Source organism: Muntiacus reevesi, chromosome 9, assembly GCF_963930625.1.
Source record: "Muntiacus reevesi chromosome 9, mMunRee1.1, whole genome shotgun sequence".
In the NCBI taxonomy this organism is placed as follows: Eukaryota; Metazoa; Chordata; class Mammalia; order Artiodactyla; family Cervidae; genus Muntiacus; species Muntiacus reevesi.
In genome coordinates this window covers 49,251,741-49,268,221 of record NC_089257.1, presented here as the reverse complement: position 1 = coordinate 49,268,221, position 16,481 = coordinate 49,251,741, and the positions used below count along the sequence as shown (strand labels likewise).

The 16,481-nt window shown below is 38.0% G+C and overlaps 1 protein-coding gene across 3 annotated transcripts in view; it reads right to left on the bottom strand.

Moving 5' to 3' along the window:
• ZNF143 (zinc finger protein 143) overlaps positions 1 to 16,481 on the bottom strand; it is a 61,388-nt gene that overhangs the window by 26,433 nt on the left and 18,474 nt on the right. For all 3 annotated transcript variants that reach the window (XM_065945116.1, XM_065945114.1, XM_065945115.1), the window contains exons 6-10: positions 15,109 to 15,305; positions 14,243 to 14,317; positions 3,325 to 3,444; positions 2,037 to 2,112; positions 1,212 to 1,337 (exon numbers count right to left, since the gene is read on the bottom strand). In XM_065945116.1, coding sequence (XP_065801188.1) covers positions 1,212 to 1,337; positions 2,037 to 2,112; positions 3,325 to 3,444; positions 14,243 to 14,317; positions 15,109 to 15,305 — 594 coding nt within the window. The remainder of the gene's footprint in view (positions 1 to 1,211; positions 1,338 to 2,036; positions 2,113 to 3,324; positions 3,445 to 14,242; positions 14,318 to 15,108; positions 15,306 to 16,481) is intronic.

Genomic DNA, 16,481 nt, shown 5'->3' with positions numbered 1-16,481 from the left:
ATACAAAAGAAAACAGAGTCAAGCATAAGGATTAACTTAGAATAGCCCTGGAATACCCTAAAAGCTTTTCTCCTCCTTTATTTATTCTATAACACTTAAAGAAAAAACATTTTTTTCTTTTTAAAATCTAGTGCCTCATACATAATATGCATTAAAAATACTCACTGAATATTCTCAGGAGCTTAGAAACACCTTGTTATATTACAACAAGGTGTTAGAAACACCTTGTTATTGTTATATTTTATATAACAATAAGAGCATGAACAAAATAGAAGCAGGGACCTACAGCTTTGTTCCTGAACACTGTAAAGCCGATTTGGAATCATATTTGAACTAAAAGTTAAATGCTGATAAGGAGAAGAACCTCCATGAAAATTTGCTAAACTTAGCCGATTTGGAATCATATTTGAACTAAAAGTTAAATGCTGATAAGGAGAAGAACCTCCATGAAAATTTGCTAAACTATCTCAGAATACTTAGAAATATCTGGGGACAAAGTGATAAGATCACGTTTAAAACATCTGCAGTAAAATCTCAAACTAAATGACCTTATGCTATCAATATATTAGTCAACAGCTTATAATAGCATCTCTTATCAACAGTTTCTGAGAGTCTTCCAACTCTGATCCAAAGCAAATAACTACCTTTACAACACCAATCCGCAAATAATCAAATACAAGGACAGGAGGGGAGGGGAAGGAAGATTTGAACAAAGTACACCTTAGGGAAAGGAGAGAAGGAATTTAAAGGGTAGGAAAGATGATCACAAGAAAGGAACAAGCCTTTCTTTTTGTGGGGCTGTAAGGACATCAGACTCTTTTCTTTTTTTAGAAGCAGCTTAAAGCAGAAGACATGCTAAACTGGGAAGAAATCGGGTGCCTTAGGTTCCGGTCTCAGCTGGGCAACTAAGTGGATGTACAATCCTAGGTAATTAAGCCTGTTGCTCAGATAATTCCTAAAAACTGAGAGGGTTGGCAGTCTAGGGCTACAGCTAATGTTTTGGAACACGGAACCCACTGAGAATCTAAGTTACAGACCCTCATCCTGGAAAAAATGGATGTGCACAAATGGCAAACTACATGGAGTTTCATGAGTTTAAGAGACGCCCTTGATACTGACTCCCTGAAGCACTTCCGGAAACCACGTCCCCAGGTCCCTCCCTGCAGAGGAAGAACTCCTGGCCTAGATAGAGTATTTCTTCACACCAGTACCTGTATGAGTCCTGATATGTTTTTGTAGATCTCCTGAAGTTTTGAAAGATTTGGTACAATTATCTTCTGAACACCGATATGGCTTTTCTCCTGTATGAGTTCTGACATGACTTTTTAATCCATAACCTTTAAGAAAAATTTCAAAGAAATTTAATTATATAAGACTCCTGTAAGCATGCCTACTGAGATTAAGCTATTGAAAAATACAGTAAACACCAAGAATATAATAATAGGCAAACACAACAGAATAACTATTAAACAGGTACTAGAGCATGCCAGCTCAGGACTGTCCTGCTGAAAATTCAACAGTTTCATCTCTGACTAGAAGAAACTGTGTGTTTCTTTTTTTAAAGTGTCCCCATCTTATTATATGTGCATTGCTCACACTCCAAAATCTTGAAGCAGAATGGAGGCATGGAGTGAAGAACAGGGCGGAAGTCAGGAGGCCTGGCACCAGTCCTGGCCCCGCTGCATGTGTCCCAGGGCAGGACCCATCCCACTGCTAAGCCCCAGATCTTCATGGTTCCCCCTAGTGTCTGTCCTAATGTTAAGCTCTGAGTCAGTGCTAATGTTCAGCTTTCGTGTTTCTTGCTAAAAGAAAGAAGTGTGTGGAGTGAAATATGAACACAGTAGGCAGAAACAGGTCTGAGGAGAAAAATGAAAACACAAAGAGACTAAATGGGACAAAAGGCAGAAAGGGAGAGACTGGAAAACTAGTCACTGCATGCCCATTAATCCAGACCAAGGCAGGTGGTCAGTTCCTTCCTCTGACCTGTCTCTGCTTGACTCCCGAGTGGAACCAAGAAACAAAGCTCAAGGTTTTACCTGTTGCAAATGCTTTCCCACAGCCTGCATGCTCACACTGGTAAGGCCGGTCTCCTGTGTGTGACCGCTCATGGACCTGTCATTAAAACAAAAGCATGAGTGTTTCCTCGAGGCACTCTGCAGGAAGATGGTCTCCACAAAGACTTCCTCCTCGCCCCCAACTGCTGAATTATATTGTTGCTTGTATATTATTTTTGAAAGACAGAAGATAACTTTTCTCAAAAACTACTCATTCTCAATATAGACCAAATGCTGTATGTTAAGATGTACTCATTTTAAGTAAGGGATCGGAATACTGGAGGGGTGAGCTTTTCTAGAGTGCTCAAAGGTGTCTGTATGGAGCATGTACTTGCTGAGAGCTAGAAGCACAAGGAGACACTACACAACATAAGGTTAGGAGTGTGGAGGCTGCTGCTACAGGGGCCTTGATCTGAAGCAAGGCTTCACCACTGACTAGTGAGGGGACTGTGGCATCTGCCTTCTCTTAGCCTCAAAGTTCTCTGTGTAAAACGGGAGCATACTAATACCTACCACAGAGGGCTGCTGTGACAAATGAATACTCATGATAATGCCCAGTATTTACTGAACCTTTACCACGTGCCAGGCCACACTCTTCAGTACTTTACAGACACAGAATTAACTTACTTAATTCTCACAGCTACTCGTTGAGGGAGGTATATAATCTTCATGGTCCAATATTACAGATAAGGAAGATGAGGTACTAAGAGGTCAAGTAACATGTCAAGGTTACATACTAATAGACAGCAGAGATGGGCTCTGGGGCTGCTATTCCAAATATGCTAAATGCACACGTCCTAACACACTGTAAGTTATTCAATAAAAGTTAGCTATTATTTTTTATGAGTGATGGTATATTGTGTTTAGCTTCAATCAAAATACTTGGCCTATGTATTTGACAGGACAAATCAACACCAACTTTTGCTGGATTGAGCAAATCACTGTTAACGGAGTGATTACATCCACATCTCCCAAATAATTACATAAATTTCACATTTGAGAAAAATTTATTCAAATATGTAGAATACCTATCACGTGCTATATAACATATGCTGGACACTAGGGAGACAAAGATGAAGAAAGCATAGTCCTAGTCCTGAAAGAGTTTATTTCTAAAATCTGCATAGGTTTTTGTGTGTATGTGAGTGTGATCATTTGTATCTCGATAGGTGGGGGAGAACAATGGTGTCTGAATGTTACAAGTACATCAAGTTGGCGTTTAATGTCCTGGGTATCCTCATAACTAGACACAGCCTTCTTTCGTATATACCTTAAGATGGTGAGCTGTTGTATACAATTTTCCACATCCATCATAGCCACATCGAAAGGCCTTCTCTCCACTCTGTTGAGATTTAGCAGTTACTCTTGTCGCATGTCCTTGTAAGACAATCTAGATGAAACAAAAAGTACAATTTAAAGTATTTACACAGAAATAAAGTAGATGAAGTTACAATTTTCAGGAAAAAAAAGATAAAATGTGGGTTTCCAGACTCAGGTCATTATTTTCATCCTGAGTCAGTCGGGTTAATTCTGTTATGCGGCTGAAGTCAGCAGCTCTGGAAGAAGTCAACAGGAGATCCACAAGGGGGCATAATCAGCACCCAGAGATTGTAAACTGAAAACAAGCCGGCCGGGCAGCATACATTGATCCACTATATGCAGCTGTTCCTTTACATACTCCAGTGAGTGTGTCTGTGTATTTTTTTTAATATTTAAAATTTTTGAAATTTTAAAAATGATATTATATTTACATATACACATATACATATAATATTTTTGGAAATATAATGTGCTAAGTCACTTCAGTCATGTCCGACTCTTTGCGACTCCATGGACTGTAGCCCACCAGGCTCCTCTTTCTATGGGATTCCTGAGGCAAGAGTACTGGAATGGAGTGACATTTCCTTCTCCATTAAAATACAGTATATATGTAAAATAATGCTTTTAAAAAATATATATGTAGGTACATATGTTCTAAAAACAATGTAAAAGTCGTTTTCAATTTCAAAAGCAATGAAAAATAAGGGGTTGGATCATCTGAGTCACCTTGGGAGACATCAGAATCCATATGATGCTAGTCTGTGGGAAAAAAAAATGGCTCAGATGGTAAAGAATCTGCCTGCAATGCAGGAGAGAGACCCAGGTTCGATCTCTGGGTCGGGACAATCCCCTGGAGAAAAGAATGGCTACCCACTCCAGTATTCTTGCCTAGAGAATTCCATGGACAGTAGACTGGCAGGCTACACTCTATGGGGTTATAAAGAGTTGGACACGACTAAGCAACTAACACTTTCACACTTTCAGTTTAGATAATCACTTCTCTGGAACTGAACACCATAAGACTTTAAACAACTGCACTGATGTTAGAGGTTTTTTTGGAGAAGGAAATGGCAACCCACTCCAGTGTTCTTGCCTGGGAAACCCCATGGACAGAGGAACCTGGTGGGCTACAGTTCATGGGGTTGTAAAGGTTAGACACAACTTAGCAACTAAATTGCCACAGAGGTTTTTTAAAGATGATGACCTATTTTAGAAATTAAGTTACCATGAAACTTGAAGAATGACTTTCTACTTTGTGGGCATGTGGTGATGGTGCTGCCACATCCTATCTGTGCAGACTGTCCTACTTGGCTCAAAAATAACTCTGCCAAAAGCCATTTTATACTGTAAAGATTTCAAAATAATGGAGCAAAGATCATCATGACTGATGAGTTACAACAGATGCTAAAAGCTGAGAGAGAAATCTGAAAATAAAAGACACAATAAAGTGGAACAGATGACTCTACTGGCCTTTTTTCAAAGAGTTGTTAGAATCTCTTTTGTTTCTATTTAAAGAGAACTCTCAGTTCCAAAAGAGGTTCTGTCACACCCCATATCACTTGCACATCAACATGGAGTTTTGGTAAATAAAAATTTCATAAGTATATTTTCAACTGCCTGGTGCTTTTTATTCCTATTCCTTTTTCTTTTTATATTTATAAACCCTGCGTTGAAGAAAATGAATATGCTTCATGGAATCTGATTCTGGTATCAGAACTGAAAAAAATTAATTTTATTTATATTGCTAAATATTTAAGCTTCTGAACAATGAATGTTCCCTCCATCTTCAGGTTTCACCTAGAAATTTTTAAAAATCTGCACAACACTATGATTTAATACATTTCATTTATTCATAGGATATATTTACATTAAATAAAGTTTTCTAGGGTAGATAATTTTAAAATTTTATTTACTATACTGTAAGGGACAAAACAACTTTTAAAAATCATTCTGCTCTTTGGGAATGATCAGGTCCTCATCATTCTAAGTGGGAAAGGCAGGCCTTCATCATTCTGAGCAATGATCTACTACAGTAATACACACTTAAATGGTGGCGGGTGGGAGGTCGGGGTGTGGAGGAGCTACAAGGGTTGGGAGGACAGAAGAGAGACCCGCATTAGAGGATAACAGTATAGAAGATGTGGTTCAGTCTTTACAAAACAGACACGGATGGCTATACAGAGTCCGTCTTAAGTTTTTCCTTGTGACTGTTAAATCAATTAAAAAATAAGCAGTGGGAGAGGGAAGGAGAGGGTGAGATGTATGGAAAGAGTAACATGGAAACTTACATTACCAAATGTAAAACTGATAGCCAACGGGAATTTGCTGTATGGCTCAGGAAACTCAAACAGGGGTTCTGTATCAACCGAGAGGGGTGGGGTGGGGAGGGAGATGGGAGGGAGGTTCAAAAGGGAGGGGACATATGTATACCTATGCCTGATTCACGTTGAGGTTTGACAGAAAGCAACAAAATTCTGTAAAGCAATTACCCTTCAATAAATAAATAAATAAAAATTAGGGAAAAAAAAAAGGAAAAACCAAGCAGTGGATCTCAGTGTCATTGCCGAATTACAAGCTAGTAATGATCTATGTTCATGTATTGCGGTATATTAATAAATGCTGCAGGGCACAATTTTCTAAATAAAGGTAGGCTTACGTTGTTAAAACATCTAGATAAAAATTGGGCACACTTCCTAATGGGTGCAGGCTTGAAAGTATCTTTACAAAAAAAAAATGATATAATTCCACATCTTCTCTGCCTAGGAAATTCCATCCTTCTAAATCTATGACGCCTGTTCTCATCATTCCAAACAGAGCAGATTCTTCAAATCCTCAGCATCTCTGTAATATTTAGCTTGTATCATGGACTTGGCACTTGATGCTACTGTCTTATTTTAAAGAATTTGTATTTCCTTTTCTTCCCTATTAGCCTAGCAGTTCCTCAATGTCAAAGTCTATATCATATATACCGTCATACCTCACAGTGCTAGGTAAAGGGTTTATACCACTAACTATATGAGCATAATTCAAAGGAACTAAAAATCTTTTCAGTCAGTCAGTTCAGTCGCTCAGTCATGTCCGACTCTTTGCAACCCCATGAATCGCAGCACGCCAGGCCTCCCTGTCCATCACCAACTCCAGGAGTTTACTCAAACTCACGTCCATCGAGTTGGTGATGCCATTTAGCCATCTCATCCTCTGTTGTCCCCTTCTCCTCCTGCCTCCAATCCCTCCCAGCATCAGGGTCTTTTCCAATGAGTCAACTCTTCGCATGAGGTGCCCAAAGTACTGGAGTTTCAGCTTCAGCATCAGTCCTTCCAATGAACACCCAGGACTTATTTCCTTCAGGATGGACTGGTTGGATCTCCTTGCAGTCCTAGGGACTCTCAAGAGTCTTCTCCAACACCACAGTTCAAAAGCATCAATTCTTTGGCACTCAGCTTTCTTCACAGTCCAACTCTCACATCCATACATGACCACTGGAAAAACCATAGCCTTGACTAGATGAACCTTTGTTGGCAAAGTAATGTCTCTGCTTTTTAATATGCTATCTAGGTTGGTCATAACTTTCCTTCCAAGGAGTAAGCATCTGTTAATTTCATGGCTGCAGTCACTATCTGCAGTGATTTTGGAGCCCCCCCCCCCAAAAAAAGTCTGACACTGTTTCCAGAATCTTTTGGGGGGGGGTGTCAAAAAAGTTCTAGAATTAAAACTGTGATGATCACTGCTCATCTCTGTGAATCTACTAAATCCACGGAGGTGCACACGTTAAACTGGTGAATTGTATAGTATGTGAAATATATAGTAGTAAAATTAAAAGGAAATAAATGGTAATTGGAATAAGAAAATTTCTCTTATTTGCAAAAACCAGAAGAGTCTCTATGAATCCCATAAAAAGTAACTATTATTTTTAAAATTTCACTATTATTTTTTCTGATTATAATAGTAACACATATACATTGGGGGAATTTTGTTACTACAGCAAAGAGTAAAGAGAAAAAGTTCAAGTGAGCTGTAATTCCAGCATCCAAAAAAATAACTGTTAATATCTTGGTTTGTTTCTATTTAGCATTTTAAAAATATATGTTATATATATATATTTGTTTATAAGTTTTATTTTAGCAGAACTGGAATTAAGCTTTACACAAATTCTAAAGGCAGAAATTAATTGAACATGGGACTCCAAATCATCAGAAAAGAATTCTTGCTGTTTCCTCCTCTTCCTTTCTAAAAGCACCAAGGAAGTTTATCATCTCCCAGGTCTGAAAGATCAAGCCCAACAGCCCACACCTTCAGACCAGGTGGTGGCAGCACTTTATACTGGAAAGGCCCACACCTGAATCTTTTCTGTTATTCCCTCCTAGGCCAAGCTTTAATTCTGGCATGAAACAGATTATCAGAGGTTTGGCATTTAATTTAAGTAAGCCAAAACAATGAAGTTAAGACTGAATTCAAAACCTGTTAGGGGGACTCAAAATGTATTGCAAAAATGTACTTGTTTCTGCTCCTATCCTAATGTCCACACTGTATGCTTCAAGAGCTCAGGGGTGGTGACATAAGGGGCAGAAGCTCCAATTTTGGAAGAACTACTGAGGACTTCAAGTCTCTGTCAGCAGGGCAGAAGTGAGGCTGGTAACAGAATTTTTTATTTCTAAACCAACTAAAGTCACTAGTATTGACATATTATGAGAATTATTAGTAAATGCTATTTGCAACAGAACTATTTCCACTAGTAGCTTTAATTATTCAAAACAGACCTGGCATAAAGGCATTCTTGCAAAATACAGTAGGATGAGTACCCACAGCAACACCAACTAGCAAAAGGAACCTCTTAAAAGAAAATCATTGAAATAGCAATGCAATATAACATACAATGTGCTTCCTAGGTGGCTCAGTGGTTAAGAATCTGCCTGCCGTGCAGGAAACTTGGGTTCGAACCCGGGGTCAGGAAGATCTCCTGGAGAATGGCAACCCACTCCAGTATTTTTGCCTGGAGAATTCCATAGACAGAGAAGACTGGCCTGCTATAGTCCACGGGGTTGCAAAGAGTTAGACGCGACTCAGAGACTAAACAACAACATCTGGAAAAATCTCCAAATAGCCAAGGGACACACAGTCAAAAACCTTTTTTATCTCCATGTATAGAATGTTTGAATGGAATGGGAAGCCTCTCCTTTTTTACTGGAAATGTTTCCTTATAAAACCCTTTATCTAAAAAAAAAAACAAAAACCCTTTATCTCTCAATCCCAACCAACATTTATCTTTTCAGTTCTCAAACTATTTTATTCTTCTTGGAACTTGCTTTGTCTACCACTCTTTTCTTATCCTATTTCCATACTAACTTCCCTTTCCACCCACCTCTGACTCCACCATGGCAGAAGTTCTGAAATAATAAATGTTTGACAAATGACTGGTTAAGTACCTACTTCAACAATGATAAATGATATGGCCCCTGCCTTGGTAGGGCTCTCTTTCTAGCTAGTTAAACTGTCCTATAAATGAAGGACAATAATAGACTATAATAATTGCTATCATGGCAGTCCACACAAAGTTCTACAGGGACAAAATTCAAAAGCTGGGAGAAATGTGGGTTAGGACAAGCTGTCTACAGAAAAAATCTGGAGATTGAAAAAGAGGGGTGGGCAGAGCAGTCCAGGCAGTAGGAATAGTATCACCGAAAGTATGAAAGTATGTCTGGAAGAAACTTAATATAAGAACATTATACTATTTTATCTATATAATAGAATTAATACCATAAAAAAGAAAGGGAAGTTTAGGCCCACATTTGGGAAGAGTTTTAGGTGTCAATCTGAAGTGTGAACCTAGATAATGAAAGTAAAAGAAACTAAAAAATTTAAAGCAAGGGACTGACCAAGATCAGCTCTGTGTTTCAAAAAAGAAAACTGGTAATGGTGCAGAATACAGTGAAAGACAAAAGAGGCAAGGAGACTAAAACAAGTTTGTATAATCATAACTATGGAGTGATGAAAACCAGTCCAGGACAATTGACTAATGGAACAAAATAAAATACATGATTCTGTGGTATTTTAAGGACAAAAATGGACAGAATTCAAAATTCAAAAGCTAAATTAATAAACTAGACTTGTAACAGGTATTTAAATGGTTCTTGTAAAAAGAAAAACCACCTGATGTGTTATCACAAGGGAAATGTCTCAAGGGCCATTTAGAAGCTATTATCAGTGAATACTAATTAGCTTCTAAAACCATTTACAGAAAATGACTTCATTACTACTTTATGCTTAATATATGTTCTGAGAATTAAGAGATAACCTTAGCTCTGCCATAAATTCATTATGTGACCTTATGCAAGTTATGTAGGGCCTATTTGCCTATCTGTACCAAGAACATTTTATGGCTGATTCATGTCGATATATGGCAGAACCAATATAACACTGTAAAGCAATCATCCTCCAATTAAAAATAAATAAGTTTTTAAAAGGAACATATTATGTGAAATCAGTGGTATTTTTCCTTTCTTAAAACTTTTTTTTAAGGAGTCAAACTCCTTTGTCAGATGAAATCTCTTCCAGCATTCATTTATACAGTATAAATCAGATAAAGGCATTCTGGGCTGCTGCCGGCAGAGTTTATGTAGTTGTAGAGTGATAGACATAGGACAGAGGAAAACTGGTACCTTTTGGTGCCTGGTTCAGTAAAATTCAATTTACAATAATGGCCTAATGCACACGGTAGATACAGTTTTTATTTTATGCTCTATATAAACTTGTATGTTAGGATGTAAATATATTCCTTGGGAGAACAAAATGAAAGCAACCAGAATTATTTTAAAAAGTATGTTCTCTTTCAAGAAATGAATACTAGAAGTATGGCAATAGAGGGACCTTTAGGGAACCATGGGACGTGTCAGCATTGCCAGGAAGATTTTAAAAAACAAAAAAAATCTTCACTGGTTTTTTACAATGAATACTACAAGGTAGTGGTCCCTCAGTTTTTAAAAAATTTATTGAAGGACAGTTGGTTTACAATGCTGCGTTAATTTCCGCTGTACAGCAAAAGTGATTCAGTTATACATATTGGGTTGGCCAAAAAGTTTGTTCAGTTTTTTCCATACTCTAACTAAAAACCTGAATGAACTTTCTGGCCAACCCTGTATCTATAGATATATTCTTTTCTGTTATGATTTATCACAGGATAACGAACATAGTTCCCCATGCTAAAGCAGGACTTTGTTGTTTATCCAGGTCCTTCACTTTTTATTTTTATGTCTCTTTACTTTTTGGATTTCTAAATATAAACATGAAACCATGATTACTTTAAAAAAAGTATACAATAACTATCTGTAGAGTAAGATAATGGTCTTCATTTGGGTTTAAAAAAAAAAAAAACCCACTAAAAATAATACATATTTTTTTAAATCGTGGGTTCCATCCCAGACCTACCAATAGAATCTCTGAAGTTGGTCTTGGGGTATTTTGCAAAAGTCCCACAGCTCAAACTCATGCTGGCCTTTGATTAATAACCAGTGATCTAATACATTCCTTCAGGAATGAAAAAATGAGCCTAAGAAAAGCAAGATTCACTTGCTCAAGATCACATAGCTAGATAAAAGTACTGAACATACTTTTTTTTTTTTTTTTTTGGCTGCCCTGCACAGCGTATGGGATCTTAGTTTCCCAACCAGGAATCACTTCTGTGCCCTTGCCCTGAAAGTGCAGAGTCTTAACCACTGGACCACCAGGGAAGTCCCCAGAAAATATATATGAAATGTGATCCACATTCAAACTGCCTATACTAAGTGGATTTTGTGGTAATTATCCAACCCACGTACTGGGAGAATCTGCCAACCTAGCCACAGACCTTGATAATCAGGGAAGATGGCATACCTAAGACTGACCAATGAGGTATACCTTGTATGGCCTGGCTTAAAAGGTCAAGCTGAGTCCACAGATTCTCCAGGGAAGTCTTGACATGCTTGTGGGTGGTAAACCTGAGAAAGCATGGCTATGGTGAAACCAAATGCACACTCTATGAAAATGCAGAGGAAGCCTGTCTGCAGAGAAAAGAAGGGAGCAGAGATGCCATGGAAGAGGGCAGAAGAAGGAAAAAAGGAGTGCTATCAGCCTCCAGCCCTGATTCCTTTACCATTCTGGTTCCTGTGAAGTACAGCTGTTCAGCAGTTCCAATTCTTAATTTCTTATAAGATACGTTCTTCTTACAGCCTATCTCTTTTTATCTTGAGCTAGATTGATGGGCTTTCTGTGTTATCTAGCTATTAGAGCTTTGATTGATTAAAACCAAGTCAGGGAATTCCCTGGCAGTCCAGTGGTTAGGACTTGGCTCTCTCACTGCAGGGGCCCTGGGTTCAATCCCTGGTAAGGGAACTAAGATTCCACAAGTTCCATGGTGTGACTTAAAACAAACAAAAAGCTGCCAAGCCAAAGGACTCTGATCTCCAATATAAATAAAATTGGTTTTTAATGAAGTCAAAACTCATGGAAACCATGAACAAGGGCCTTGGGTTCTTATAGAACATGTAAAGGCATCAACAATGTTGCATAATGCCTACACATATACAAATTATGTTCTCATGTATTACCTAAAATACTAATCAAATGAGACTCTCAATTGGTCTTCATAACCCTACAAGATGAGTAAAGCAAAGACTATTATTCTCATTTAGCTAACAAAAAATCTCAGATACAAAGAAACTAAGTCATTTGCTCACAGTCACACAGCTACTACACAGCAGGAGGGAAGCTTGACTCAGACCTTTTTTTAAAATTACAAATTACATGCTACTTTAATACCATACTGTTGCAGCATGAGGGTAATGACAACAGTTATAGCCTCCTCAAAACACATCATTCCATCATCCTTACAGCTCTTACAACCAAACACGTGGACATCTTTAAATAGATGAGTGTTTTCACATTGAGTACTACTGACACTGTGAACAGAATAATTCTTTATTGAGGTGGGCTGTCCTATGCCTTGCAGGATATCTACCCAGCAGATGCCTGACACCTGTAACAACCAGAAATGTCTTCAGACACTGCCAAACGTCCTCTAGGGGCAAAACCACCTTCCCTTGAGTGCACATGCTTTCAATACTCTAGGTCTTTGTTGTCTTATGAAATCTGATTTCAAGTAAGAGGTCAGCTCAGTAGCACAACTAGTATGTTATAGGTGAAAGAAAAAGCTCTACACTATAAACATCACAATGAAAAAAAACTAAAGCTTTAAAACAAGACTATAAAAAAAAATTTATTGTGTTAGGTACAGGCCTCTTTAAAGTTCAGCCAGGCACAGAGTTACAACCTCTTAAACAACTCTGGCAGAACGCCGATAGGATATTTTGACCTTTTAGTACCATGTACTTGGCCCTCAACCTTAACTATGGTACACAATTATTTTAGAGGATGGAAGATTCAGAAACTTCTTGTATAACTCTTATGAGACATATGAGTCACAAATACAAACCACATATATAATTTAAAATGTTCTAGTAACTACATTTAAAAGTGAAAAGAAATAGGTAAAGTTAAATCTCAGTAATTATTTTATCTAATATATCCAAAATATTATCATTTCAACATGTGGTCAGTAGGAGACATTATTAAGAGATATTTTACATTCTTTTTCATTAGAAGTCTTTGAAATCTGGTATTATTTTAGACTCACAGCACATGCCAGGTGTGATTAGCCACATTTCCCATGCTCAGCAGCAACAACATGCTCAAGTTAAAAAGTGTGGCCCTCACAACTACTGAGCCTGTGTGATGTGACTACTGAAGCCCAATCACCTAGAGCCTGTGCTCCGCAACAGAAGCAGCCACCACAATGAGAAGCCTGTGCGCCGCAACAGAGCAGGCCCCGCTCACTGCAACTTGTGAAAGCCCAGGTGCAGCAATGAAGACCCGAGCAACCAAAAATAAATAAGTACATTTTTAAAAAGTGTGGCCCTGAAGTGATAACTTTAGGAATTAAATATGATGAAAAAAACTCTTGGAAGAATGGAAAAAAAAAAAAATCTGCTATGAAAGAACAGTCAACAAAACATTACAACTGCTAAGAACAAAAAGTAGCAGCATTAAAGCAAGAACATACGACAATGATCATACAAAGTCCAAGAACGCCCGCTCACACAAACACCTACCCTCAAACAAACACAAAAACACAGAAATTCAAAACAGAATCTTGAATTTTGACTTGTAGGGCTTCTCAAATGCTTCTGTGACTCCTCTGTACTTAACTACAGTACTTGTGGAGGCACTGACCGCTGCTCTAGGTGATTAGCTTGGTAAGGGACAGCCAATGACTGGACCCAAGGTGAGCATCTGAATCACAGGCAGCCGACCCGGAGCCATCTGCAGCCCAGGAAGCTGTCTGGTAGAAGAGGTAGAAACAGCTTTGACCAGAAGGAACAATGATAATTAGCTAGGCTGGACCCTCTCTCTAGAAGCCGAAACGGGAAGTATTGAAGGAATCAATTATAAGCAAAAGAAACAAAAAGACATAACAACCAAAATAGCAAAGTTTAATCACAGTAAGGGTGAAGGCCCAGAAAAAGGATTTACAGACTGCCATGGATGGGGCAGACATAAGACCACCTGGTCTCCATTACTGCCTTGGACTCTAGAATACAGGCTTCATCTGGATTTCTGTGATATTTCTACTTCTTTAGTGCCACTTTCAACCAGATCATGAATTCTGAGACCTGAGGTAGCTGGAGAAAGCTGCTGCCGAAGGCACACTGTTTTTTTGAACTGGTAAAAATTTCCCTAAAGAGGTACTAAGTTCCCAATTCTTGCTTTCATCCTTAGAAGAGTCCAGAAATGCTGAGAGAAAGAGATTCAAATATAAAAAAGTAGCCTTACTTACACACCTGCATTTTTTTCTCTTGCTCATTTTCTCCGATTATTCCGGAACCTGTTACACCTTCACTTCCATCAATGGACACCTATAAGAATAAAATAAAGTTAAAAACATTTTTACATATTGATAACTGTTTAGGCTGGGAGATAAGTACATGGGGATTCTTATTTATTTTTGCATATGCTTAGAAAATTTTCATGATAAAAAGTAGGGGGGACTTTTAAACTATATAAATGATATAATTTCAATACAGGGAGAAATCACAGCCCTTCTGATGTAAAACTTAAGATGTTCCTTCACCTTTTCCAATCTCTAATGTCTACTTCATAATCCATAAGCAGTTCCATCTATATACCTCATTGTTTCTTTTATGGCACTCATCCTTGAATTTTTTTTCTGTGTGAATTACCTGCTACTCATTTCCCTTCTATAAGCTCTTACTTCGTTCCTTTATTTTTATTCAAATATTTCTTTCTACCCTTCACTTCTTTAGGATAAATGCTGACCTTCTCTTTGATGCTGTCTCATTTTGACTTTGAGATTTCTAGTTTCTTTTTTTTTCTTTTAAATAAAGATAAAGAAGCTGAAGCTCCAGTACTTTGGCCACCTGATATGAAGAGTCGACTCACTGGAAAAGATCCTAATGCTGGGAAAAACTGAGGGCAGGAGGAGAAGGGGGCAACAGAGGATGAAATGGTTGGATGGCATCACCGACTCAATGGACGTGAGTTTGAGCAAACTCCAGGAGATGCTGAAGGACAGCGAAGCCTGATGTGCTAGTCCATGGGGTTGCAAAGAGTTGGACATGACTCAGTGACTGAACAACAACAAAAGCAGCTCTACCTGGCATGTTCTTGACATAGTAAAATGCTATACCTTTGCTGCATACTGTTCCAAAGCACTGATGGTGTCGGGGTCAATGGCGGCATCCCCAGTGTGCAGACCTGCCACTGTCCCATCAGCTTGAATTGCCAGGATGGTGTCAGACTGTGGGACTTGCACTGCATGGTGGATGTAAGCTGTGGTGCCATCTTCCAACTGAACTGCCTGTAATGCACTCTGGTCATAACTATCTGAGAAAGTGGAAGAGAACGGCATTAAATTAAAGGTAGTGTGATAAACAATTACATGTTTAAAGGAAGCAAGGAATGAAGTTTTATTGAGCAGCTACGATGAGCAGGGCCCATGTGCTTTGTGTGTGTATTTCACTCAATCTTCACAAATATTCTCTGAAGGGGGTACACTTATCACCCTATTGTACAAATGGCAAACTGAGGCTTGAAGAAGTAAAGATACTTTCTTAAGACCCAGGAAATAAAAAACTAACAATTAACAGTCAAAAGCATTATACAGAGAAACTAGGATCTGAACTCATGCCAATATGACTCCATCATATTTTTTTCCCTCTAAATAACCATACCAAGATGCACACAGCATTGTTAAATAATAAATCTAGCCAATTACAGTGAACCTGTGATCAATTTCCACTGCTAAAGAAAAAAAAAGTCAGTTTACTTTTCCTCAACTTTAATAAATTTACTTACAAATTAAAATATTCTAAATTTTTAAAAGTTTCTTTCTTTGTTTTCACAACTAAACAGTCTTTTAAAACATTTACAATCATTCTATAATAAAATATTTTATAAAGTAATAACAATAACTAATATTTATTGAGCATTTACTTGGTGACAAATATTGTTCCAAGTGCTTTAGATGTTTGTATATTCTGTCTTTACAACTACCCTATGATGAGGATGTATATTATAATCTTCATTTCAGATGATGAAGCTGAAGCACAAGAAGGGTAAATAATTTGCTCAAGGGCACACAGCTAAAAGACAACAGATCCAGACTGGAATCCAGATAGTCTGGCTGCAGAGCCGTGCTCATTGCTCCTATGCATTTCACCTCAATCCCCTGATCTTCCCTACACAAAGTTAATACGCATGAATATTTTGCCATATTTATTTTAGATAGTTTTAAAATTTTTATTTAGTTTTAAGGACCAACCCAAGGGGCAAAGGACCTTGCTAAAGACAATACCTTTAAAAGGAAAAAAAATCCAAAATTTTACTTTCAAATGTTTTAATTTCATATTTTAAAAGCAGCCTCTATTTGAAGTCTTCCCAAGAATCAGGGTTTTGCTAGCCCAAACTGCTACTGGACAACTCAAATCATTAAGAGTGTTTGATCAGACTGTGCCAAAATCTGTTATCTTATATTTGAGAGAAGAATTCTTCTTTCAGCAT